Source organism: Anomaloglossus baeobatrachus, chromosome 3 (genome assembly GCF_048569485.1).
Source record: "Anomaloglossus baeobatrachus isolate aAnoBae1 chromosome 3, aAnoBae1.hap1, whole genome shotgun sequence".
Taxonomy (NCBI): Eukaryota; Metazoa; Chordata; class Amphibia; order Anura; family Aromobatidae; genus Anomaloglossus; species Anomaloglossus baeobatrachus.
The window spans coordinates 181,607,398-181,635,206 of NC_134355.1; the positions used below are offsets into that span (position 1 = coordinate 181,607,398).

Sequence of the window (27,809 nt, forward strand, 5' to 3'; positions counted from 1 at the left end):
GCATGTAATGGCTGCCGGCGTCCTGAGAGAGAAGGGGGGCGGGCCCTGGGCGTTCCTGGCTAAGAGCGGGAAGCCTGCTTCCCTCTGTGCCTAGTGTGAGGGCTGGAGCATGTAAATCAGGCTCCAGCCCTCGTCGCTGCTAGCGAACAGCGTCTCTCCCCTACCCTGAATGACAGGGTGGGGGCGGGAACGAATCGGAGCTGCCGGCGTCCTAGGCCCAAAAAGCCGGGGACTCAATTTATAACCGCCGCCGCCGTAAAAGCGCGGACGGCGGATCCCCGGCGCACCACAAGTCACAGCAGCGCCGCCCGGTCCAGAGGGGGTCGGCGCTGCGTTCCCATACACAAAAAATCCCCCAGTAATCTGTAGGGACACTAACTCCAACGTTGCGGTCCCCGGCGCACTACAACACCCAGCCAGCCCGGAGTGTGTCTGTGCCTGCCGGGGACACAGAGTACCTGTATGATGCAGGGCCTGTCCCTGATCGTACTCCTGCTCCGTCTCCATCAGGTTCTAATGGGTCTGTGGATGGAGCCCGGCGTCAGAGCTGAGAGGCCGGCAGGATCCCACTTCCACAGAGCCCTACCAGGGGATGTGGAAGGAAAACAGCATGTCAGGCTCCAGCCCTGTACCAGCAATAGGTACCTCAACCTTACAACACCATCCAGGGGTGAGAAGGGAGCATGCTGGGGACACTATATGTGTCCTCTTTTCTTCCATCCGAAATAGTCAGCAGCTACTGCTGACTAAAATCTGTGGAGCTATGCATGGAATGTCTGACCTCCTTCGCACACAAAGCTAAAACTGGAGAACCCGTGATACCACGGGGGGGGTATAGCCAGAGGGGGAGGGGCCTTGCACTTTTGATGTAGTGCTTTGTGTGGCCTCCAGAGGGCAGTAGCTATACCCCAATCGTCTGGGTCTCCCAATAGAGCGCTGAAGAAATTCCAAACGCCAAAATTACGTTTTTTGGTCGTCGCAAATTTTGCGCAAAATGCAATAACAGGCGATCAAAACGTAGCATCTGCGCAAAAATGGTACCGTTAAGATTGTCAGGTCGAGACGCAAAAAATAAGCCATCACTGAGCCTCAGATCCTGAAAAATGAAAACGCTACGGGTTTTGGAAAATGGCGCAAAACGTGCGCCACGTTTTTTGGACAAGCTTGTGAATTTTTTTTAACCCCTTAGATACAAGTAAACCTATACATGTTTGGTGTCTACAAACTCGCACCGACCTGAGGCATCATACCCACACATCAGTTTTACCATATAGTGAACACGGTGAATAAAATATCCCAAAAACTATTGTACAATCCCACTTTTTTTGCAATTTTTCCGCACTTGGAATTTTGCCGTTTTCCAGTACACTATATGGTAAAACTTATGGTTTCATTTAAAAGTACAACTCGTCCCGCAAAAAACATGCCCTCATATGGCAAGATTGATGGAAAAATAAAAAAGTTACGCCTCTCGGAAGAAGGGGAGCAAAAAACAAAAACGCAAAAACGGAAAGTGCCCGGGGGCTGAAGGGGTTAAGGGGTTAAAAAAAAAATTCACAACCTTGTCCAAAAAAAGTGGCGCACGGTTTGTGCCATTTTCCAAAACCCATAGCGTTCTCATTTTTCAGGATCTGAGGCTCAGTGACTGCTTATTTTTTGCGTCTCGAGCTGCCATTTTTAAGGGTACAATTTTTGCGCAGATGCTACGTTTTGATCGCCTTTTATTGCATTTTGCGCAAAATTTGCTGAGACCATAAAACGTAATTTTGGCGATTTGAATTAATCTGATCAGTAAATGCTACGACGTTTACTGATCAGATTAATTGATTTTATATTTTGATAGATCGGGCATTTCTGAACGCGGCGATACCAAATAAGGGAATATTTTTTATTTTTTTAACCTTTAATTTTCAATGGGGTGAAAGGGGGGTGATTTGAACTTCGTTTTTTTAAATTTTTTAAAAAACTTTATTTTTAACTTTTTTTTTATTTCTCTAGTTCCCCTAGGGGGCTATAGTGATCAGCAATCTGATTGCTCTGCACTATCTGCAGATCACCGCTAAAGAGCTGAGAACTGCAGATTTGGTGCTTTACTTTCAATGCCGGCTGTATTCCGACATTGAGAGGAAGAGACTCATGTTAGCTACAGGCATCACATAACCCTGAGCTACCATGGCAACCACCGAAAGTCACGTGATCATGCTACGTGACTTCCGATAGGGGCGGGGTAAGTCACTGTCATGGCGGCGCGCATATACATCTCTCTGCCAGATTTTGGCAGTGGCAGCGAGATGTAAGGTGTTAATGGTTGCGGGTGGAAACGATTCCACCCGCGACTAGCAGGTACACATGGCAGCTGTTGAAAACAGCTGATGTGCGTGGATCACTGCGACCTGCCCACGGCAGGGGGCGGGGATTAACCTCACACGATCCATGACGTACCCAGTACGTCATGGGTCGTTAAGGGGTTAAAGGCGTCACCACATTTTCAGAACAAGCTGGCTGGCAGAACAAGTACACGGAAAATAACACTATTTTTGGCCATTATGACTTGCATCTACAATTTTAGCAGTTTCCCTCTGAACTAGAAGACGCAGCAGTTTCCCTTGAGTTTCTCTACTTTCATTTCCTTCCAGCTCCTCGCACCTCACTTTTATAACAGCCCATGTAAATTAATATCTGCCCACAGACAGATCAGTAGATTTGTGAGCAATTTTGAGAATAAAATTACCAGTGCTGGGAAACAAAAAGTGGCTGATAAGTGGAGAAAGCAGCATTTTTCTCTAAGAAGCGGAACCTTGGTTAACGAGAACAATCTGTTCTGGGAGTGTGCTTGTAAACCAAGCTACTCGTCTAGCAAATCAAAATTTCCCATAGGAAATGCAAGCTCAGACAATTTGTTCCACAACTTGTTTAATGTCCCATCCTGGTCCCCTATTGTGTGTACACACACACACACACACACACACACACACACACACACACACACACACACACACACACACACACACACACACACACACACACACACACACACACACAGGCCTTGCCTACCTCCTGGCTCTTGTAGTTCGCCGGTACAGGATGCATATCTGGCATCGCGACCGATGCCGGAGCTTCCGCTGCCAGAGCACTGACGTCAAAGGCAGGAGCCGCTTGCCTCTGATTAGTTAGCGCGCTGTCTTTGAGAAGCAGCTGACAGCGAAAGTTCCACCATCGTCGCGATGGTTACCCGATACACATCCTGTACTGGCGAACTACAAGAACCAGGAAGCCGGCGAGGGAATGGAAGGTAAGGTGAGCATGCGTGCGCGCGTTTGTGCGGACTGCAAGAGCAGGTCAGAGCGCGGTTAAAGTAAGGAATCGGCAAGTGTGTGCGGTATTTGCTCGTACAGCAAAGCTTGCTCGTAAACTGAGTTACAAATTTACAGCAAGCTTTGCTCGTATAGCGAAATACTCGCACACCAAGTTACTCGTAAACCAAGGTTCCACTGTGTATTACAAAGTTTATCCTCAGTTTTACTTTTGATTTATGAAAAATTAAAATAAATCTTTGCCATTTAAAACTTCTTAATGGTCTAGAAAAATCTCATACTAGGAATATCAGATTACTGAAATACTCCTGCATGTTATGGAGTGTTTCATGACTTCGGCACCTATACCCCAGATGATTCTACTAAACCATGTTGGTTCAATGGAGGTCAGAGTTTTACCCATTTTCTTGACTAAAACCATTATTATATCAGGAAATTGATATGTGAAGTAACAAACCTTTTGGTTTTCTTCCACGTCTTGGTGTAGGTGAAGAGAATGCGAATCCAACAGGTGTGGCACCAGGAATTGTAACAGTATAAGATTTAGTCCTTGTTATACGGGTCATTCTCATCTGTTCCTCAGCAACAGTGGAATCCTCTACATCCGCTTTAAGAGTTGCTTTTTTGGGCATTTTTCTAGATCTGTCTGCGATAGCCTCTTGCCCTGTGACATTGTCATCTACATCTCTTTTATCAATCTCATTTTCTGATTTGACTTTAGACCATCTTAGTAATACCCTTTTAGGAAAATCAGGTGGGTTGGAGTCAGATTTGTTAGAGGCCTGAGAGGCACCAAGCTCAAATTGCTTGACCAACTCATTCACAACTCGTTTGCGCCCTCGGCCACTTGTAGGTGTAGTAAGAAGTGGTTCTGTCACAACATTCTCAATGTTTGATTCACCTTCAGTCTCTTGTACTACTTTAGAGGACCTTGTAATTCTGGTAGGCGTTGGTGGCATTACAGGTTTTAGATCCACCTTATCTCCTGCATTTATTATCTGGTCATCCAATGCTGCAGCTTTTCCTCTACGGGTTCTAGCAGGAGAGGCTGGCATCTTTGATACAGTTTCTTTTTCAACAGTGGTTTCAATTTCTGTGGATTGGAGTTTATCAGAAACAGAACTTTTAGTTCTTCTAGAAATTCTAGTGATGATAATGGATTGCGGATCGTCTTGTTGGGTTGGTAATGTTGTATTTAAGTTTTCAGTATTTGTTTTTCTACCGCCTCTTTTAGGGGTTGTGGGAAGTGCAAGCTCGGTGTCATTTGTGCTGTTGGATAACGTAGTGGTTTTTCTTATACTTCTACGAGGAGTTGGAGGTTTTATTAATGTGGGGTTTTCCTCGGTTGGAGACATTTGCAGTTCATCCAGATTAAGTTTGTTCTCATCTAACTTTTCAGGGGGTGTTGTTATCCTTAGGACTGTGTTAGTGGTAGCATCGTCAGAAATTGTACGCTTAATCTTTTTTACTGGTGTCCTAGCGGTAGACTGTACATTTCTGAGTTTCCTTCCAGTTTCATTTTCAGATGTTGAATCACTATTGACATCTGCTGTAAAATCCTTACTCCTAGTTTCTTTCAGAGCATCAAGCAAGTTTTCTGCAATAGCTGCCTTGATGGGTTCAGGCATAAAAGTTTCAGTAATCTTCGTTTCTTGCTCAGTGCCACCAACAGCCAAGGCATTTTCACAATTTTCATCATTGCTAACAGTAGCTACCAAATTGACCTCTTCATCACTGGGAGCACATGGATCTATTGACGGTGCTTGCAATGTTTCATCACCAGGATGATCTACTTTCAGCGCTTCCACCTCTATATCATCATCTCCCGCATCTCCTTCAAGTATCAAACTAAAATGATTTGGAGCTACAGAATGTTCATCGTCCGTGTCGTGAATCACATCCACAGAATATTTTTCATCTGCAAATTCAGAATTGTTGCAATAATCACGATCAGCATTATTTTTCACATCCAGGTCTTCAACGGCTGAACTTATCTGTTGATATGTCACCTCTGGTTCAGGGACTTCAATATTCACGGTATAATCCAAATCCTGCGAACAACAACAAGAACTTATAGTGCAAATAAGACTTTGTGACCGTGAATAAAATATAAAAAAAGACTAGCTAATGCTCATTTTACATTTGTTGCCTGCAGGAGAGGCCACATTGTGTCATCTGCTGACGTAGATGTTTACACACTTTCCCTGATAAGTAGGTAAAATTCTTCATGCAACAGGAGTCTAATCCACAAAAAAAAAAAAGAATTTTGTTTACTTACCGTAAATTCTTTTTCTTATAGTTCCGAGATGGGAGACCCAGACCATGGGTGTATAGCTTCTGCCTCCGGAGGACACACAAAGTACTACACTAAAAGTGTAGCTCCTCCCTCCGAGCATATACACCCCCTGGATGACAAATCTAACCAGTTTAGTGCAAAAGCTGAAGGAGGACATCCACCCATAAGTAGAGATAGAGTAAAACCCGGAATAACCGGAACCTCTGTCTACAACAACAGCCGGTGAAAACACACGGAACAAGAACTGCCAACAGGCAACAGGGAGGGTGCTGGGTCTCCCATGTCGGAACTATAAGAAAAAGAATTTACGGTAAGTAAACAAAATTCTCTTTCTTCATCGTTCCTTATGGGAGACCCAGACCATGGGACGTCTCAAAGCAGTCCATGGGTGGGAAATAAACAAAACTGAGAAATAGGCAAAACCTAACTTCACAAATGGGCGACAGCCACCTGAAGGATGCGTCTGCCCAAGCTCGCATCTGCCGAAGCATGAGCGCATGCACTTGGTAGTGCTTCGAAAAGGTGTGCAGACTAGACCAAGTGGCAGCCTGACAAACCTGCTGAGCCGTAGCCTGGTGCCTGAAAGCCCAGGAGGCACCGACAGCTCTGGTCGAGTGCGCCTTAATCCCTGGCGGTGGGGGCACCTGAGAACATTGGTAGGCATCGGAGATGGCCGACTTAATCCAACGAGCTAGGGTCGGTTTAGAAGCCGAGAGACCCTTGCGCTGACCCGTGGTTAGCACAAAAAGAGAGGTGCACCGCCTAAGAGCGGCGGTGCGTGACACAGATTCGGAGCGCCCGCACCAAATCCAAAGTATGCAACGCTTTCTCAAAGAGATGCACAGGGGCCGGACAAAGGGAAGGCAATGAAATGTCCTGGTTAAGGTGGAAAGGAGACACCACCTTAGGGAGAAAGTGAAAAAAAGGGAACCAGCACGATCTGATTCTGGTGGCCGGTCACCACCATGCCATGCATGCCTGATTTTGGTTTGCTATGTATTCCTCCTGTTGGTAGCTGTTCAGATTCAGTTACCTCACCCCTTTCCACAGGCAATGCTAATTAAGCACCATCTTGGATCTGGTTCGCCTTTATCAATGGTTGCTGTTTGACACTGGGAGGATCAGTTCTGATATAGTCCTGGTATGGTGCAGAGCTTGCTCCACATGCTGGGACCTGGGCTGGTCTCTATCCACAAGTGCCTTTTTTGCAACAAAGAAGCGGTTATATACAGGTTACAGGTATGTGTGCTCTATTATGGTTCTGCTTTTAACTTTATCTAGGAGGCCGCATGGCACATGAAATACAGAATGTAGAGTAGGACCCCCCTATTGAGATTTGCCGTGATGTTGGCAGGGGTGGCTCAAAAAATTGATCAATTATTTGCTAAAAATCTTTTTTTTTTTTTTTTTTTTTATTGTAGTACAGTTGGAATAAATCTGTGAATTTTCACTTTTTATATTATGCATGCCAATTTCAGATCATGCTGGCTCCCCTCTCTCTTAGGGAGAAAGTCCAGAGTCGGACGAAGAACCACCTTGTCTTGGTGAAAAACCAGAAAAGGTGACTCCGAAGAGAGCGCAGCCAAATCAGAGACTCTCCTGAGAGAAGTTATGGCCACCAGAAAGACCACTTTCTGTGAAAGTCTAAACAAAGGAACCTCCCTAAGAGGCTCAAAGGGGGGTTTCTGTAAGGCCGTGAGGACCAGATTAAGGTCCCAAGGATCCAAAGGCCGCCGGTAAGGAGGAATGATGTGAGATGCGCCCTGTATGAAGGTGCGCACCTGGGCCAGTCGGGCGATACGCCGCTGGAACAATACCGACAGAGCCGAGACCTGTCCCTTGAGGGAATTGAGGGATAGTCCGAGCTGCAGACCGGACTGTAGAAAGGACAGGATGGTCGGCAAGGAAAACGGCCAAGGAGCATGGCCGGAAGAGCGACACCAGGACAGGAAAATCCTCCAAGTGCTGTGGTAAATCCTGGCCGAGGAAGACTTCCGAGCCTGAGTCATAGTGGAGATGACCTCGGAAGGAATGCCTGAAGCCGTCAGGATCCAGGACTCAAGAGCCACGCCGTCAATTTGAGAGCCGCAGAATTCTGGTGGAAAAACGGACCTTGAGAGAGAAGGTCTGGGCGGTCCGGGAGATGCCACGGCATTTCTACGGACAGACGGAGCAGGTCTGGGTACCAAGCTCGCCTGGGCCAGTCTGGAGCAATGATTATAACCCGACGGCCCTCCATTCTGATCTTGCGCAGAACTCTGGGCAAGAGAGCTAGAGGGGGGAAAACACGTAGGCCAGACGGAACTGGGACCAATCTTGAACCAGCGCGTCTGCTGCGAAGGCCTGAGGATCGTGGGAGCGAGCCACGTAAACCGGGACCTTGTTGTTGTGCCGGGATGCCATTAGATCCACTACCGGATGCAGGGCCCACTCGCCGCTGTCCACGGTTTGACGGCTGAGAATCTGCCTCCCAGTTTTCTACGCCTGGGATGTGGACTGCGGATATGGTGGACTTTGAGTCCTCCGTCCACTGAAGGATGCGTTGAACCTCCAACATCGCCAGGCGGCTGCGAGTCCCGCCCTGGTGATTGATGTAGGCAACAGCTGTCGCGTTGTCCGACTGGACTCGAATGTGCTTGCCCGCCAACAGGTGGTGAAAGGCTACGAAAGCTAGAAGTACAGCCCTGATTTCCAGCACATTGATCGAGAGGGCTGATTCGGACGGAGTCCAAGTGCCCTGTGCTCGGTGGTGGAGAAATACTGCTCCCCAGCCGGAGAGACTGGCGTCCGTGGTGAGGATCACCCAGGACGGAGTCAGGAAGGAGCGTCCCTGAGACAGAGAGAGGGGCCGAAGCCACCACTGAAGAGAGCTCCTGGTCTGTGGCGACAGAGCCACTAGCCTGTGCAAGGAAGAGGTCCGCTTGTCCCAAAAGCGGAGAATGTCCAGCTGCAGAGGACGCAGATGGAACTGGGCAAAGGGAACCGCTTCCATTGACGCCACCATCTGACCCAGCACCTGCATGAGGTGCCTGATGGAATGACGGCGGGGCTTCAACAGAGAACGCACCGCCAGATGAAGGGACTGCTGTTTGACTAAGGGCAGCTTCACAAGTGCCGGCAGAGTCTCGAATTGCATCCCTAGGTACGTAAGTTCCTGGGTCGGGGTCAGAGTGGACTTGGGCAGATTGACAAGCCACCCGAATTGAACAAGCGTGGCGAGAGTGAGCGAGACACTCCGCTGACAGTCTGCACTGGATGAAGCCTTGACTAGAAGGTTGTCCAGGTAGGGGATTACTGCCAACCCCTGGAGATGCAGAACCGCAACCACTGCTGCCATGACCTTGGTGAAAACACGAGGGGCCGTGGCTAACCCGAAGGGGAGAGCCACGAATTGGAAATGTTCCTCTCAGATTGCAAAGCGTAGCCAACGCTGGTGTGAAACTGCAATTGGCACATGCAGATAAGCATCTCTGATGTCGATGGATGCTAGAAAATCTCCTTGGGTCATTGAGGCAATGACCGATCGCAGAGATTCCATGCGAAAGTGCCGCACCTGAACATGCTTGTTGAGAAGCTTGAGATCCAGGATGGGCCGGAAGGAACCGTCCTTCTTGGGGACTAGGAAGAGGTTTGAGTAGAAACCTCTGAACCGTTCCCGGGCGGGAACCGGAACAATTACTCCGTTGGCCTGCAAGGATGCCACGGCCTGAGAGAAGGCGGCGGCTTTGGAGCAGGGGGGAGCGGACAGAAAAAATCTGTTTGGCGGGCTGGAAGAAAATTCTATCCTGTAGCCGTGGGAGATGATATCCCGCACCCACTGATCGGAGACGTGTTGAAACCACACGTCGCCAAAGTGGGAGAGCCTGCCACCGACCAAGGACGTTGCTGGAGCAGCCAGATAGTCAAGAGGAGGCTGCCTTAGTGGCAGCGGCTCCTCCGTTCTTCTGAGGACGCGGCTTCGCGCGCCAGCTGGGCTTTCGATCCTTGGCTGAGTTAGTGGACGAAGCTGAGGGCTTAGAGGATGACCAGTTAGAGGAACGAAAGGAACGAAACCTCGACTGGTTCCTGCCCTGGACAGGTTTTCTGGTTTTAGTTTGTGGCAAGGAAGTACTCTTCCCGCCAGTAGCTTCCTTAATAATTTCATCCAGTTGTTCACCGAACAGCCGGGACCCAGCAAAGGGGAGCCCAGCAAGGAACTTCTTAGAAGAAGCGTCTGCTTTCCTCTCTCGAAGCCACAAGATCCTGCGGATCGCGAGGGAATTAGCGGAAGCCAACGCCGTGCGGTGAGAAGCCTCCAGAATGGCAGACATGACATAGGATGAAAAAGCCGAAGCCTGGGAAGTTAAGGCAACCATCTCGGGAATAGAGTCCCTGGCGAGGGAATGTATCTCCGCCAGAGAGGCAGAAACTGCCTTAAGAGCCCACACTGCTGCAAAGGACGGGGAGAACGAGGCTCCTGCCGCCTCATATACAGATTTGGCCAGAAGGTCAACCTGGCGGTCAGTGGGATCCTTAAGAGAGGTGCCATCGGCCATAGATACGACTGTCCGGGCTGAGATTCTAGAGATTCTAGACACCGGAGGGTCTACCTTTGGAGAGTGAGCCCACTCCTTGACCACTTCTGGTGGAAAGGGAAAACGGTCATCAGAACTACGCTTTGGGAAGCGTTTGTCAGGACAGGCCCTGGGCTTGGTAACAGTGGCCTGAAAACTGGAGTGGTTAAAAAACATACTCCTTGCTCTCTTAGGTGAGGTAAACTGGTGTTTTTCTACCAGAGAGGCTTGTTCCTCTGACACTGGTGGATTGAGGTTCAGTACGGAGTTAATGGATGCAATCAAATCACTAACATCCGCATCACCCTCAGATAAATCAATGGGGTACATAGAGGTAGCGTCTGAGCCCACAGTAAAAGTATCCTCCTCGCCCTGCAATTCAGCTCGTGAATCAGAGCCGTGGGACGAAGAAGGAGAAGAGTCCCTGCGTCTCCGTTTAGGAGGACGGGGTCCTAAAACATGCTCTGTTAGCTCTGCAGAGCGACTCGGAGCAGCAGAGGCGCCCTGAGAAGGGGGCTGTTGCATGGTCAGCAGAGTCCGGGACAGCTGTCCCATGGAGTCGGCAAAAGACTGGGAGATAGCTCTGGAAAAAGATGCTACCCAAGCCGGGGGTTCAGCCACCGGGGCCGGAGCAGCCGGAGGGACCCCTGAGGAGGCTCCAGGCTGAGGCACCACTATGTTCGAGCAGGCATCACAATGTGGATATGTGCTCGGTTCAGGCAGAATGAGCTGACATGCAGTGCATATAGAGTACAGCCTTGCAGCTTTGCTCCTAGTGAGAGACATGCTGCTGAGGTGGAGGCTGTGCAGTAAAGAATTCACTCCTTTAGAATGACCCCCTGAGAGTGTATAATAAAGCCCACAACCAGAGGTTGTGGCTTACCAGACCGGTTTTTGTGTGCCCTCCGGATTCCACCGCTCGGACCCCCAATGGATGCAGAAGTTGCAGCAGCCAGCGCCGATCAGTGTGAGAACGCTGATAAAATGGCGCCGGAGTGAGGAGGAGGGGCGGGGTTTAGCCCAAGAGCGGGAACCGGAGGGCCAAGGAGAGATACAGGGGAGGGAAACATCTCCTCAGAGAGGAGTGTCCTCCCCTCTGCTGAACGGCCGGTGGGCGGCGCCGCACTGTTCCCCTGCAAGACTGACATGCAGGGGAACTGAAAACGAAAACTAGGCCGCAACTGAAGCCGGGGCCTAGATTTTTACATGCGGCCGACGAGCAGGCACGCTCGGCGCGGTTCTCAGGAAAAACCCAGAGAACCGGCCGGAAATCTCAGCAAAGTTAAAAGACACACTCTCCCCTCAATAAATGTACCCGGGACCCCTGAATAACGTCTCAATACTTAGCTTTTGAGACGCAGGGCCAGGTCCCTGGGGAAGGGGGGGGGGGGGGTAAACGCTCCGTCCGGCAGGATCCTGACAGGGCTGCGGATGGAGACCGGTCTCCTGCAAAGCAGAGAGAACCGTGATGGCTCCCACTTCAAGCCAGAGCCTCAGGGGATGGTGAAGGAGCGCGGCATGTAAAGGCTCCAGCCTTGTAAAGTCAACCTTAACAGCACCGCCGACACAGTGGGGCGAGAAGGGACATGCCGGGAGTCCAGACTGGACCCGCTTTTCTTTCCAAATCTTTGAAATCAAAAATCTTAAAAATCAAAAATCAGAGGATGCATCTGTGTGTGTGACCTCCTGAACACAAAGCATTGAACTGGTTAATTTGTCATCCAGGGGGTGTATATGCTCGGAGGGAGGAGCTACACTTTTAGTGTAGTACTTTGTGTGTCCTCCGGAGGCAGAAGCTATACACCCATGGTCTGGGTCTCCCATAAGGAACGATGAAGAAAAAAAAGCAAATCCCCTATTCCAAAAAAAAAAAATTCAAAGCAAAAAGGTGTAATTGAAATGAGTAAAGCACAATCTATCAACACATTTTACAAAAAACCCCCCCAAAAAAACAAAACAATGTACTTTAAAGCGTAATTGATATTTTAATTTTTATTTCATAAATTAATCGTACACATGAAAAATAAGCAACTTCGTAACATATCTTATAAGACAAATTTGCTAGTTTCTAATTCTGGACTGATCTTTCATTCTCAAATCCAGTGTAAAATATATATTCAAACAAGAGAGGTCACACATAATAGAAGCGCACATCCAATTAGAATATATAATCCATAGAAAACACACACACATAAAAACAATTAAAAACAGACAATCCATGACTATGACCTCTGCTAAAGTAAATACATATTGCTCTAAGGACAATTAATGAACCAATATTATCATGAGGTATCGTTCATATAGTAAGTAACCAGGGTGCCAAAGTTATTGATTCTAACCCATCAACCGGAGGGTTAACAGTTAAGGCAATATATGTGTATAGGCTATAAACCCCCTGATGGCCTCCACCCAAATGTACACAGATTATATATATGCAAGATTATATATACACAACCTCCCCTGACGAAGCTGCTACGCAGCGTAACGAGTGGGGCTCTCTCCACGACCCTCCTTACTGAAGCATTCCCTGCTTATTTGCTCTCTACTGGCGCATGTTTAAATCTTGGGTTCTCAGTCTCCTTTATGTACGGTTTCCCTGCTCACATACTTGCCTGTGACAACTGCAAACTGATTCCGGGCCTGATTGGTAACTGTGTGACCCCAGGGATTAACCCCCCTTTTTTGTGTATATAATATATAATATATATATAATATATATATATATATATATATATATAATATAAATATATATATATATAATATATATATATATATATAATATATATATATATATATATATATAATATATAATATATATATAATATATAATATATAATATATATATAATATATATAATATATATATATAATATTATATTATATATTATATATTATATATTATATATTATATATTATATTATATAATATAATATATATATATATATTTTACATAATATTTTTGGCCCTACTTGGGCTAATCTTCAGAGCAGTGAACTTTTACAATTATTTCTACATGTGCCAGTACTAATTGTGTGTGTGTTTATACAGATCCTTTGCACCCTATAATGGTATGAGGCTTAGGCTGGGGCCACACGGGCACTACTGCGATCCACTTGCATGAGACTCGGCTCGTGCTGGCAGTACAGCAGAGCCGAGTGTCATGCCTGTGTCTTTGCAACTGAGGTCCGTTCGTGCGAGCAGACCTCAGCTGCGGGGGGCGGGCCGGCACTCAGGAGGGGAGGGAGGGATTTCTCTCCCTCTCTCCTGCGTAGCCGGCTATTGCCATTCTCGCACTGCACTAGCAGTACACCGGTGTACCGCGAGTGCAGTGCGATTTTTCTCTCGCCCCATTCACTTGAATGGGTGCGAGAGAAAGACTCAGCTTACAATCGCAGCATGCTGCGATTGTTTTCTCAGTCCGATTAGGGCTGAGAAAATAATCGCTCATGTGTGCTGACACACAGGCTAGAATTGGTCCGAGGGGAATGCGATGTTTTATCGCACTCCACTCGCACTGTTTTTCTCACCGTGTGGCTTAGCCCTTATATTAGGAATTGTGCATAAGTTATATAATTATGGTTGCAATATTATTGGTACTTTCTGCACAACTAATAGGTACATTGTTTTTGCTCACTGTTCTCTGGTCTAAGGTTATATACTATTTATCTGACGTATAAAGGTTAACGTTAACTATTTGACCTATATGGCCGAATTTGGGGATAAGGTGGCTCATTCTTGCTATCAATATTCTCCACATGAATAATCTTTATATCCATGTGTGATTCTTTTTTGATAAGTTAACTGTTAACCCTCCGGTTGATGGGTTAGAATCAATAACTTTGGCACCCTGGTTACTTACTATATGAACGATACCTCATGATAATATTGGTTCATTAATTGTCCTTCGAGCAATATGTATTTACTTTTGCAGAGGTCATGGATTGTCTGTTTTTATGTGTGTAGTTTCTATGGATTCAATAAATTTATATATTAATTCTAATTGGATGTGGGCTTCTATTATCTGTGCCCTCTTGTCTTGTTTGACTCTCGTTCTTCACACAAAAGGCAGCACTCCATTGTGTTAATGTGTCAGGCTGTGCACCCCTCCTCCTTTATATAAAATATGTATTCAGTGAATTTAGATTTTTATATTACCGAGATAAGAGATAACTATTGATACTATGGATTTATGAAATAAAAAGAACTTACTCTTTAACAGGATACTCAGAAATGTGATCCAAATAAATACGGTAAGTATTTCTCCCAGAAATCTGTCGCCTGTCCTACTACGTCACAGCTCAGAGTGGACGTAGTAGGACGTGAATGTTTAAAATCCTGATCGAGCACTAACTAAACAGTGACTGTTTGCTACGAAGTTATTTAGTAAAATTTGTAATATTTAACTGTACTTTATTTTAAATTATTTTCATTACATTTCTCAGAGTACCCCTTTACCTTCTGCTCACACAATAGTAAGCTTAGAAACAAACTTATTAGCATTACCTGAACCTCCACAACGGGAGAAAGTGGGGCTGCGGCAGCAGGAACTTCCTCAACAATTTGATCATTTTCTTCTATAATTTGTAGCTCCGCTTCAGGTTCTTCTTTATTTTCTTGAGCAACAACTTCAAAATGGGTACTCTCCATGTCTTCACTATCATGAATGCTAATCACAGCTGTAGAAAAGACAAGGAAAAAAAATCCTGTTAGTGCATTAATGTCTGACTTAAGCACGCAAATACGGTCGCCCTTTTTTGCGGTGTTACTTTTTAAACCTTTGGGGAAAATTAAATTTCTCTTTCTGTAGCTTTGCTTTTAGTTATAGTTGAAAAGGCCCAATTCTACTGACCATTTATGCCTTTTTGTCATAGACGTAGACTGAATACAACCAAGTCTTGGAGCCAATGGCTGCTCACACTAGGCCACAACGGCGTAGAGCGATCAAGGATTTAATATGATAGTTTTCTAAAACAAAAACCTTTACAGAGCAACCATTACCAACAAGTCATTCAGGATTTGTCCATCAGAAATGCATGGCTTAAGGGTTCTTTACATGCTGCGACATCGCTAGCGATCTCGTTAGCGATGTGAAATTCTAGATTGCAAGTGCGATCTTTCGAGATCGCACATAGGTCATTTTTCGCATATGCGATCTCGAAAGTTCGCACTTGCGATCTACAATTTCACATCGCTAACGAGATTGCTAGCGATGTCGCAGCATGTAAAGTACCCTTTACTCTCGTGTTCTTTGAGGGTGAGCTCACGTGATGACATGCATTCATGCATTGGGACATGTAAGTGGAAATTACATCCAATCTTAGGCATAGTAACACTTCATAAAATATGCGAACAGGCATACTTTCCACCATAACCAGCATATCTGGTTAGTATGAGAATTAATGTCCTCCAATCAACAATGTTCCACTGCAATGTGTAAATAGGGCTTGGAAAAGCACCATGGACATGTACTTTTGTTGCATATATTTGATGAAATATGGTCTTAAAATACTCCTTGAATAACACTAGACAACCAAGATTCAATTCTACTCTTGAGAAACAGGCTCTTCTAATATATGAAAAACCTGTGAGAACAGGGGGCATGGCCACGCAACGTTCTCTGCAGAGAAATGGCTATTATCAGAAGCAGATACCGTCACACTGAATTACAGGTATTGTAAGAATAGAACTGCACTGGGCATCTGATCTTTATAGAGCTCACTGTGTGCACATTGTAAAGGAGGGAATGGAAAGGGAGAAAGGAGAAAAATAGTAAAAAGGTGGCCACTAACGACACAGTGATGTGTTCTAGAAAATATATGTACATTACAATTGCAACACTCCCACACTGTCTTTCACAATGGGATCCAGAACTTACAGGTAAAGCCTCCGCTCGGTGAGTCTGATGAAAGCTGTATTTCAGTGGGCTGTGGGTTGTCTTCTACAACACTGAATAACAGACAACATAAGAGAGATTACAAGAATGTCAAGCCCTGACAAGCCCAAAGTCCACAAGCTTTGTAATATAAGTAGAATAACCAAGATGTAATTACTATGCTTGTCTGCCATCAAATACAACTAAAACCTGCTGCAAGAGCAGATATCTCTGAAAAATATCCCATAGATATTAATGGTCCAGTAATTAGAAGTATACTTGTCATTCTATAAATATTACATTTTGCTATTCTATTAAACTGATGTCATAATACTTGTGTGTCTAGATATTGCCATTTCATACTTATGGTGCCACCTGAGGTCCTTGACCTTCGTAAAATGATTACCTAATGTGTACAGTGAAAATACATGGCCAATAGCTCAGGCACACTTTCTATTGTATAAGAGTGATTCAGGCTATCCTGCGAACCTGCAGATAAGGACCTGCAAGTAGCAATTGTATGATAGCTTCATGTCCTTGAAGGGGTTCGCCTCTTTTAAGGCTACTTTCACACATCAGTTTTTTGCCATCAGGCACAAGCCGGTAGAAAAACCTGATGCAATGGATCCATTGGAAAAACGGACTTATTGCATCAGTTCCTTCAGTTTTTTGACGGATCCGTTGTGCTACTGAGCATGCCCCGTAGCAAAAACCGGAATCAGTTGCTGTAATGCGTTATATGCCGCATTAAGAGGGATCCGGCGTCCATAGGCCTTCATTGTAAAACACGCCGGATCCGGCACGATGCGGTTTTTTGCCGGGGACAAAAAAAAAAAAAGTTTCATTCTGCGTTCTTTCCGACCGCTGGACAAGCAAATTTTGCAGGATCTGGCAAAAAAAAAAAAACGGATAGAACGCAGAGCCATACGGCACAATCCGGCGCTAATGCAAGTCTATGAGGAAAAAAAAAAACTGGTACGGCTGCAGCAGACGCTGGATCCGTTTTTTCTGCAACACGCTGGATTGTGTCTGACTGAGAAAACTGGATGTGTGAAAGCAGCCCAAGAAACTCAGCCATATATAAATAAAAAAAACAACAACAACAACCCCACAGTGATGGACCCATTGAGGCAAAGTTAAGATTAGCATTTTGTTTTGTTTTTTTTTTTAACAGAGAACTGAGCTTATGAGCAAAAGCTTGTTGGAAGGGAATGTTTTTGATGTACATTAACTTTTACTGCCAATAATTCTATATATCATACAGTAAAGTTGAGGAGCAGGATTCATATACTGCATACTTGAACATTTAAATTTTAGGAAGTGTCTAAACCTCACCTAATAACAGAACTTTGGTCATGTAAGGAAATTACTTTACTACAAAATTTTAGCCTGCCAAATGACATAATTAAGAACATCTGCATACTATACTATTTTACAAATCACCAAGTGTGAAAACTGTCCAAAACACCTAGCAGTGAGCTGCAAAGGAGCATGTAGCTTTCACGATTTGTCCATTTTAGTCATATGTACTCCACAACAGACTTCTGGAGCAGAATTTCTTCAATCACCGTTGTGCCATTCCCCTGTTTAATACATTCATACATTACAAAACAGGAATTACACATTGGAAATTTCTAATAAAAAAAGGTCCTCAAGGTTCAAGACACCTAAAAGGGCACTACAGCTAAAAATCGGATATCAAACTAACTGTTAATTATGCCCAAAGCTCTAGTATCATAAAGAAAAGTTCTTCAGAGCCCCTCAACCAGTGGCATGTGTAGCTTAAGGCCACGTCACACTAAGCAACATCGCTAGCAACATCGCTGCTAAGGAACAACTTTTGTGACGTAGCAGCGATGTTGCTAGTGATGTTGCTGTGTGTGACATCCAGCAACAACCTGGCCTCTGCTGTGAGGTCGTTGGTTGTTGCTGAATGTCCTGGGCCATTTTTTAGTTGTTGCTCTCCCGCTGTGAAGCACAGATCGCTGTGTGTGACAGCGAGACAGCAACAACTAAGTGTGCAGGCAGCAGGAGCCGGCTACTGCGGACGCTGGTAACCAATGTAAACATCGGGTAACCAAGAAGCCCTTACCTTGGTTACCCAATATTTACCTTCGTTACCAGCGTCCGCCGCTCTCAGCTGTCAGTGCCGGCTCCCTGCACACGTAGCCACAGTACACATCGGGTAATTAACCCGATGTGTACTGTGACTAGGAGTGCAGGGAACAGGGAGCCGGCACTGGCAGTGTGAGAGGGCGGACGCTGGTAACGAAGGTAAATATCGGGTACCCAAGGTAAGGGCTTCTTGGTTACCCGATGTTTACCGTGGTTACCAGTGTCCGCAGTAGCCGGCTACTGCTGCCTGCACAGGTAGCAGAGTACACATCGGGTAATTAACCCGATGTGTACTGTGGCTAGGAGTGCAGGGAGCCAGCGCTAAGCGGTGTGCACTGGTAACCAAGGTAAATATCGGGTTGGTTGCCCGATATTTACCTTCGTTACCAAGCGCAGCATCGCTTCCACGCGGCGCTGGGGGCTGGTCACTGATTGCTGATGAGATCTGCCTATTTGACAGCTCACCAGCAACCCATGTAGCGACACTCCAGTGATCCCTGCCAGGTCAGGTTGCTGGTAGGATCGCTGGAGCGTCGCTTAGGGTAACATCTCACCAGCGACCTCCTAGCAACTTACCATCGATCCCTATCAGGTTGTATCGTTGTTGGGATTGCTGATAAGTTGTTTAGTGTGACTGGGCCTTAAGGCTGTGATAACACTTCTCTGAGAGGGCACTTAATTTGGGAATGGTGAGGAAGATCTAATATCTCACAGATACCTGTCAACTGGTGGAACAGGTTCTTCAACAATCCTTTGGTTCTGGAGTACTTCTGGTTCTATTTCATGCACAAAAATATCTTCTCTATTTATATCTTCTGAAAAAGATAAGGGGAAAAACAACGAATCACTGATCTTGAAGTGAATTTGTCACCATCTTGTCCATGTACGCGTGTGAAAATATTTAGAGCATCCTGTAATCTCTTTTCTGATCCTGCGGGGTTGGAGTCTAGAGGTTGGTCCTAGTCACTCTGAATGAGACCTGTTGACTTTTAGTCTGAGCATGATCACATCAATTTTTTTGTTGACAGATTGTATTTATTATTCGTTCTTTTGTGGACAAAGAGATGGGTCTGCTTTTGATCCAATATGCACAACAAATTAGTCTCCTGAATAGATCCATACGGAAAAATCAAACAAAATATAAAAATAGACAACCATTGGATGCCACCCACAGAACATCCAAGTGCCGTCTGTTTTTGTCATTTGATGAGATGAGGAGTAAATGTATTTGTTTTCTTTTTTGGCATACAAGAAAATTGGACATTAAAATTGATGGCGTAAATAAACACATTGAGAAAATGATTGAAAATAGGAACTGGGGCACTGATGAAGAAGGGAATTTTGTTACTTACCGTAAATTCCTTTTCTTCTAGCTCTTATTGGGAGACCCAGACGATTGGGGTATAGCTACTGCCCTCCGGAGGCCACACAAAGCACTACACTAAAAAGTGCAAGGCCCCTCCCCCTCTGGCTATACCCCCCCCCGTGGTATCACGGGTTCTCCAGTTTTAGTGCCAAAGCAAGAAGGAGGAAGCCAATAACTGGTTTAAACAAATTAACTCCGAATAACGTCGGAGAACTGAAAAACCGTTCAACATGAACAACGTGTACCCGCAAACAACAAAAAAATCCCGAAGGACAACAGGGCGGGTGCTGGGTCTCCCAATAAGAGCTAGAAGAAAAGGAATTTACGGTAAGTAACAAAATTCCCTTCTTCAGCGCTCTATTGGGAGACCCAGACGATTGGGACGTCCAAAAGCTGTCCCTGGGTGGGTAAAGAGATACCTCATGTTAGAGCTGCAAAACAGCCCTCCCCTACGGGGATGTCACTGCCGCCTGCAGGACTCTTCTACCTAAGCTGGCATCCGCCGAAGCATAGGTATGCACCTGATAATGTTTGGTGAAAGTGTGCAGACTCGACCAGGTAGCTGCCTGGCACACCTGTTGAGCCGAAGCCTGGTGTCGCAAAGCCCAGGACGCACCCACAGCTCTGGTTGAGTGGGCTTTCAGCCCTGAAGGAACCGGAAGCCCAGCAGAACGGTAGGCTTCCAGAATTGGTTCTTTGATCCATCGAGCCAGGGTGGCTTTAGAAGCCTGCGACCCCTTGCGCTGGCCAGCGACAAGGACAAAAAGTGCATCTGAACGGCGGATAGGCGCCGTGCGAGAAATATAGATTCTGAGTGCTCTCACCAGATCTAGCAAACGTAAGTCTTTCTCATACCGGTGAACCGGCTGAGGACAAAAGGAAGGCAAGGATATATCCTGATTAAGATGAAACGAGGATACGACCTTAGGGAGAAACTCCGGAATGGGGCGCAGCACTACCTTGTCCTGGTGGAACACCAGGAAGGGAGCCTTGGATGACAGAGCTGCCAGCTCAGACACTCGCCTAAGCGATGTGATCGCAACAAGAAACGCCACTTTCTGTGACAGGCGAGAAAATGAAACGTCCTTTAGAGGCTCGAAGGGCGGCTTTTGCAGAGCAACTAGTACTCTGTTCAGATCCCATGGATCTAACGGCCGCTTGTACGGGGGCACAATATGACAGACCCCCTGTAGGAACGTGCGCACCTTAGGAAGACGTGCTAGACGCTTCTGAAAAAACACAGATAGTGCCGAGACTTGCCCTTTAAGGGAGCTGAGCGACAAGCCCTTTTCCAACCCCGATTGCAGGAAGGAAAGAAAGGTGGGCAATGCAAATGGCCAAGGGGATACTCTCTGTGCAGAGCACCAGGATAAGAAAATCTTCCACGTTCTGTGGTAGATCTTAGCAGACGTTGACTTCCTAGCTTGTCTCATTGTGGCTACGACTCCTTGAGATAATCCTGCGGACGCTAGGATCCAGGACTCAATGGCCACACAGTCAGGTTCAGGGCCGCAGAATTCTGATGGAAAAACGGCCCTTGGGACAGTAAGTCTGGTCGGTCTGGCAGTGACCACGGTCGACCGACCGTGAGATGCCACAGATCCGGATACCACGATCTCCTCGGCCAGTCTGGGGCGACGAGTATGACGCGGCTGCAATCGGATCTGATCTTGCGTAACACTCTGGGCAAGAGTGCCAGAGGTGGGAAGACGTATGGGAGCCGGAACTGCGACCAATCTTGAACTAATGCGTCTGCCGCCAGAGCTCTTTGATCGCGCGACCTCGCCATGAATGCCGGGACCTTGTTGTTGTGCCGGGACGCCATTAGGTCGACGTCCGGCACTCCCCATCGGCGACAGATTTCCTGAAACACGTCCGGGTGAAGGGACCACTCCCCTGCGTCCATGCCCTGGCGACTGAGGAAGTCTGCTTCCCAATTTTCTACGCCTGGGATGTGAACCGCGGATATGGTGGATGCTGTGTCCTCCACCCACATTAGAATGCGCCGGACTTCTTTGAATGCTTGCCGACTGCGCGTCCCTCCTTGGTGGTTGATGTATGCCACCGCTGTGGAGTTGTCCGACTGGATTCGGATCTGCTTTCCTTCCAGCCACTGTTGGAAGGCCAGTAGGGCAAGATACACTGCCCTGATTTCCAGAACATTGATCTGAAGGGTGGACTCCTGCGGAGTCCACGTCCCCTGGGCCCTGTGGTGGAGAAACACTGCTCCCCACCCTGACAGACTCGCATCTGTCGTGACCACTGCCCAGGATGGGGGCAGGAAGGATCTTCCCTGAGACAATGAGGTGGGAAGGAGCCACCATTGTAGAGAGTCCTTGGCCGTCTGGGAAAGAGAGACTTTCCTGTCCAGGGACGTTGACTTCCCGTCCCATTGGCGGAGAATGTCCCATTGAAGTGGGCGCAGATGAAACTGCGCAAAGGGAACTGCTTCCATGGCTGCCACCATCTTCCCGAGGAAGTGCATGAGGCGCCGTAAGGGGTGCGACTGGCCTTGAAGGAGGGATTGCACCCCTGTCTGTAGGGACCGCTGCTTGTTCAGCGGAAGCTTCACTCTCGCTGCTCGAGTATGAAACTCCATGCCAAGATACGTTAGCGACTGTGACGGTGACAGATTCGACTTTGGAAAGTTGATGATCCATCCGAACGTCTGTAGAGTCTCCAGCGTAGCATGTAGACTGAGTTGGCATGCCTCTTGAGAGGGTGCCTTGACAAGTAGATCGTCTAGGTAAGGGATCACCGAGTGTCCCTGAGAGTGCAAGACTGCTACCACCGCCGCCATGACCTTGGTGAAGACCCAGGGGGCTGTCGCCAGACCGAATGGCAGAGCTACGAACTGAAGATGGTCGTTTCCTATCACAAAACGTAGAAAACGTTGATGTTCTGTAGCAATTGGCACGTGGAGATAAGCATCTTTGATGTCTATTGAGGCAAGGAAGTCTCCTTGAGACATTGAGGCAACGACAGAGCGGAGGGTTTCCATCCGGAACCGTCTGGCGTGCACATGTTTGTTGAGCAGCTTTAGATCCAGAACAGGACGGAACGAGCCGTCCTTTTTTGGAACCACAAAGAGATTGGAGTAAAACCCTCGCCCTTGTTCCTGAGGCGGAACAGGAACCACTACTCCTTCCGCTCTTAGGGAGTCCACCGCCTGCAGCAGGGCATCTGCTCGGTCTGGATGTGGGGAGGTTCTGAAGAACCGAGCTGGAGGACGAGAACTGAACTCGATTCTGTACCCGCGAGACAAAATGTTTGTCACCCACCGGTCTTTGACCTGTGACATCCAAATGTCGGAAAAGCGGGAGAGCCTGCCCCCGACCGGAGATGCGGAGGGGGGGGGGCTGGAAGTCATGAGGTAGCCGCTTTGGAAGCGGTTCCTCCATTTGCTTTCTTGGGGCGTGCGTGAGCCCGCCAGGAATCTGAGACTCTTTGCGTCCTCTGAGTCCCTTTGGACGAGGAGAATTGTGTCTTGCCCGAACCTCGAAAGGACTGAAACCTCTGCTGCCATTTTTTCTGCTGAGGTTTGCTTGATCTGGGCTGGGGTAAGGAAGAGTCTTTACCCTTGGACTGTTTAATGATGTCAGCCAATGGCTCGCCAAACAGTCTATCTCTAGATAAAGGCAAGCTGGTTAAACATTTTTTGGAACCAGCATCTGCTTTCCAGTCCTTTAACCACAAGGCTCTGCGCAAAACTACCGAATTGGCGGACGCCATTGAGGTGCGGCTGGTAGATTCTAGGACCGCATTGATAGCGTAAGACGCAAACGCAGACATCTGCGAGGTAAGGGACGCCACTTGCGGCACCGCTGGATGTATGATAGCATCCACTTTTGCTAAACCAGCTGAAATAGCTTGGAGTGCCCATACGGCTGCGAATGCTGGAGCAAACGACGCGCCGATAGCTTCATAGACAGATTTTAACCAAAGGTCCATCTGTCTGTCATTGGCATCCTTAAGTGAAGCGCCATCCTCCACTGCAACTATGGATCTAGCTGCAAGTTTGGAAATCGGGGGGTCTACTTTTGGACACTGGGTCCAGCGCTTGACCACATCAGGGGGGAAAGGAAAACGTGTATCCTTAGAACGTTTAGAGAAACGCCTTTCTGGATGAGCGTCGTGTTTCTGGATTGACTCTCTGAAGTCAGAGTGATCCAAGAAAGCACTCAATTTACGCTTGGGATAGAGGAAACGAAACTTCTCCTGCTCTGCAGCTGCCTCCTCTGCAGAAGGAGCTGGGGGAGAAATATCCAACAGTCTATTGATGGCTGAGATAAGCTCGTTTACCATGGCGTCCCCATCCGGGGTATCCAGATTGAGAGGGGTTCCAGGATAAGACTCCTGATCACTCTCTTCAGACGCATCACAGGGCGACTGATTGCGCTGAGACCCTGAGCAGTGTGATGACGTTGAGGGTCTTTCCCAGCGAGCTCGCTTAGGGTGGCTGGGGCTATCATCTGAGTCATAATACTCAGCCTGGGAAGCCGGGGACCCCCTTGCAGTCTGGATTAATTCCAACTGAGGGGGATTAGAGGACAGAGACCTCGCCGTGTCCATAGACTGAGCCCCAGTCATGGATTGCAAAGTTTCAAGGATTTTTGCCATAGTCACAGACATTCCATCAGCAAAAACTGCAAAGTCTGTCCCTGACACCGGGGCAGGACTTACAAGCGTCTCAGCCTGGGTCACTACCCCTCCGGACTCCGGCTGGCGAAGCAGCACCGGATCTGAGCATTGCACACAATGGGGGTCTTTGGAACCTGCTGGTAGAGCAGCCCCACATGCAGCACACGCAGTGTACACAGCCCTAGCCTTGGCAGCCTTGCGTTTTGTGGATGACATGTTGCTGCTTCCTCAGAGCGATCTGGGTATCCAGCCAGGAAGCGACCTCACAGTGCAAGAAATAAATAAATATATATATCTGGTGATACAGTACACCAATACACACTGAGGCACTAGAGGGGCCAGCTGAAATGCCGCTTACCGCCCGCTTAAGAGCGGGTGTGTGGTCGCCAAAAGCCCCCTAGTCCAGGTCTCCCAGAGCCTTGCGTCCTTCCTCCAGCCAGACTGCATGTAATGGCTGCCGGCGTCCTGGGAGAGGAGGGGGGGCGGGCCCTGGGCGTTCCTGGCTAAGAGCGGGAAGCCTGCTTCCCTCTGTGCCTAGTGAGAGGGCTGGAGCATGTAAATCAGGCTCCAGCCCTCGTCGCTGCTGCGAAACAGCGTCTCTCCCCTACCCTGATTGACAGGGTGGGGGCGGGAACGAAGCGGAGCTAGGCCGCAAAAGCCGGGGACTGGATTTATAAACGCCGCCGCCGTAAAAGCGCGGTCGGCGTGTCCCCGGCGCACTACAAGTCACAGCAGCGCCGCCGGTCCAGTGGGGGTCGGCGCTGCGTTCCCACAACACAAAAGTCCCCCAGTAAACTGCAGGAACACCAACTCAATCGTTACGGTCCCCGGCGCACTACAACACCCAGCCAGCCCGGAGTGTGTCTGTGCCTGCCGGGGACACAGAGTACCTGTATGATGCAGGGCCATGTCCCTGATTGTACTCCTGCTCCATATCCATCAGGTTCAACTGGGTCTGTGGATGGAGCCCGGCGTCAGAGCTTAGAGGCCGGCAGGATCCCACTTCCACAGAGCCCTACAAGGGGATGTGGAAGGAAAACAGCATGTGGGGCTCCAGCCCCTGTACCAGCAATAGGTACCTCAACCTTACAACACCATCCACGGGTGAGAAGGGAGCATGCTGGGGGCCCTATATGGGCCCTCTTTTCTTCCATCCGAAATAGTCAGCAGCTACTGCTGACTAAAATCTGTGGAGCTATGCGTGGATGTCTGACCTCCTTCGCACAAAGCTTGAAAACTGGAGAACCCGTGATACCACGGGGGGGTATAGCCAGAGGGGGAGGGGCCTTGCACTTTTTAGTGTAGTGCTTTGTGTGGCCTCCGGAGGGCAGTAGCTATACCCCAATCGTCTGGGTCTCCCAATAGAGCGCTGAAGAAAGGTTGTCTTTTCACGTGCGCATAACAAACCCTTTCTCCAAATAACTCATTATTTAGGGCTCATGCAGATAATCGTAATATGTCTATTGCTCCAACATATCCCGCAGCGCTTTAGATACATCGTTGAAACTCTGCCTGGGCACAGACCACAATGCAGAGAATATCTGCGGGTCTCCCACCCTTTACTGGACAGCTTCATAGGCAAATATGGGGTTCTCTCTCCCTGGTTGGAATAGAGTTTGATGTCCCCCTGCATATGCCCTTAGTAGGACTTCAACTTGTAGACAAATACCCAGAAGTAGAAGGGATATAAATAAACTGATAATTATGCTGAAGATTTCCTCTAAACTCGCGTATCAATCACTTCCGGCTCTACACTATGCAGTCTGTATTTTATGTGCCATTTTATCAGTCATCAACCATGAACAAATTACATAAAGGAAATCATGGGCGTGACATACCTTTCTCTGGTGTCTCCAGGGCTTCCACAATTGGATGGTGGACATCTTCGGTGACTACCATACTGTTCATATTTATCTCCTGCTGTTCACTGACTGAAGAATTCATTTTAGTTGGTGAAATCACCTTGTCCTCATGTGTTGGCGCATCATGATACTCTAGTGTGTGCTCAGACCTTGCAGAGACATTGCTTGTGTCTTTGCTAACCTCCATTTTGCTCGGACTTCCATCTTGAATTCCAGATGAAGATTCATCCATCCCATCAATGTCTGTATGGTCATCATTTTGGGTGAGAATAGCCACTCTTTCTGCCCACATGGTCTCTTCACCAGACTTCAGACAGGAGAGACAGTGGGCTCTTCTTGCTCAACTGACAAAATCTGTTAGTAAAACAGTACTGAGTATTAAAAAAAAAAAAAAAAAAAAAAAAAAAGCCTAGTGGAGAACTTCTAGTCTTGATGGAGACCCCTAAAAAGGTGCCCAATTCATAGATATTAAACCGTAAGATACAGTTAGGTCCAGAAATATTTGGACAGTGACACAAGTTTTGTTATTTTAGCTGTTTACAAAAACATGTTCAGAAATACAATTATATATATAATATGGGCTGAAAGTGCACACTCCCAGCTGCAATATTTGAGTTTTCACATCCAAATCGGAGAAAGGGTTTAGGAATCATAGCTCTGTAATGCATAGCCTCCTCTTTTTCAAGGGACCAAAAGTAATTGGACAAGGGACTCTAAGGGCTGCAATTAACTCTGAAGGCGTCTCCCTCGTTAACCTGTAATCAATGAAGTAGTTAAAAGGTCTGGGGTTGATTACAGGTGTGTGGTTTTGCATTTGGAAGCTGTTGCTGTGACCAGACAACATGCGGTCTAAGGAACTCTCAATTGAGGTGAAGCAGAACATCCTGAGGCTGGAAAAAAAGAAAAAATCCATCAGAGAGATAGCAGACATGCTTGGAGTAGCAAAATCAACAGTCGGGTACATTCTGAGAAAAAAGGAATTGACTGGTGAGCTTGGGAACTCAAAAAGGCCTGGGCGTCCACGGATGACAACAGTGATGGATGATCGCCGCATACTTTCTTTGGTGAAGAAGAACCCATTCACAACATCAACTGAAGCCCAGAACACTCTCAGTGAAGTAGGTGTATCTGTCTCTAAGTCAACAGTAAAGAGAAGACTCCATGAAAGTAAATACAAAGGGTTCACATCTAGATGCAAACCATTCATCAATTCCAAAAATAGACAGGCCAGAGTTAAATTTGCTGAAAGAAGGGAATTTTGTTACTTACCGTAAATTCCTTTTCTTCTAGCTCTTATTGGGAGACCAGACGATTGGGTGTATAGCACTGCCTCCGGAGGCCACACAAAGCAATTACACTAAAAAGTGTAAGGCCCCTCCCCTTCTGGCTATACACCCCCAGTGGGATCACTGGCTCACCAGTTTTAGTGCAAAAGCAAGAAGGAGGAAAGCCAATAACTGGTTTAAACAAATTCACTCCGAGTAACATCGGAGAACTGAAAACCGTTCAACATGAACAACATGTGTACCCGCAAACAAACCAAAAATCCCGAAGGACAACAGGGCGGGTGCTGGGTCTCCCAATAAGAGCTAGAAGAAAAGGAATTTACGGTAAGTAACAAAATTCCCTTCTTCGGCGCTCTATTGGGAGACCCAGACGATTGGGACGTCCAAAAGCTGTCCCTGGGTGGGTAAAGAAATACCTCATGTTAGAGCTGCAAGACAGCCCTCCCCTACGGGGAGGCAACTGCCGCCTGCAGGACTCTTCTACCTAGGCTGGCGTCCGCCGAAG

The 27,809-nt window shown here is 47.3% G+C and overlaps 1 protein-coding gene across 1 annotated transcript in view; it reads right to left on the reverse strand.

The window, feature by feature from the left end:
- The window catches only part of AHCTF1 (AT-hook containing transcription factor 1), a 253,101-nt gene that overhangs the window by 45,183 nt on the left and 180,109 nt on the right, over window positions 1–27,809 (reverse strand). Inside the window, 6 exon segments of the mRNA XM_075339614.1 lie at window positions 3,772–5,365; window positions 14,666–14,838; window positions 16,038–16,108; window positions 18,868–18,964; window positions 25,995–26,333; window positions 26,336–26,372. Coding sequence (XP_075195729.1) covers window positions 3,772–5,365; window positions 14,666–14,838; window positions 16,038–16,108; window positions 18,868–18,964; window positions 25,995–26,333; window positions 26,336–26,372 — 2,311 coding nt within the window.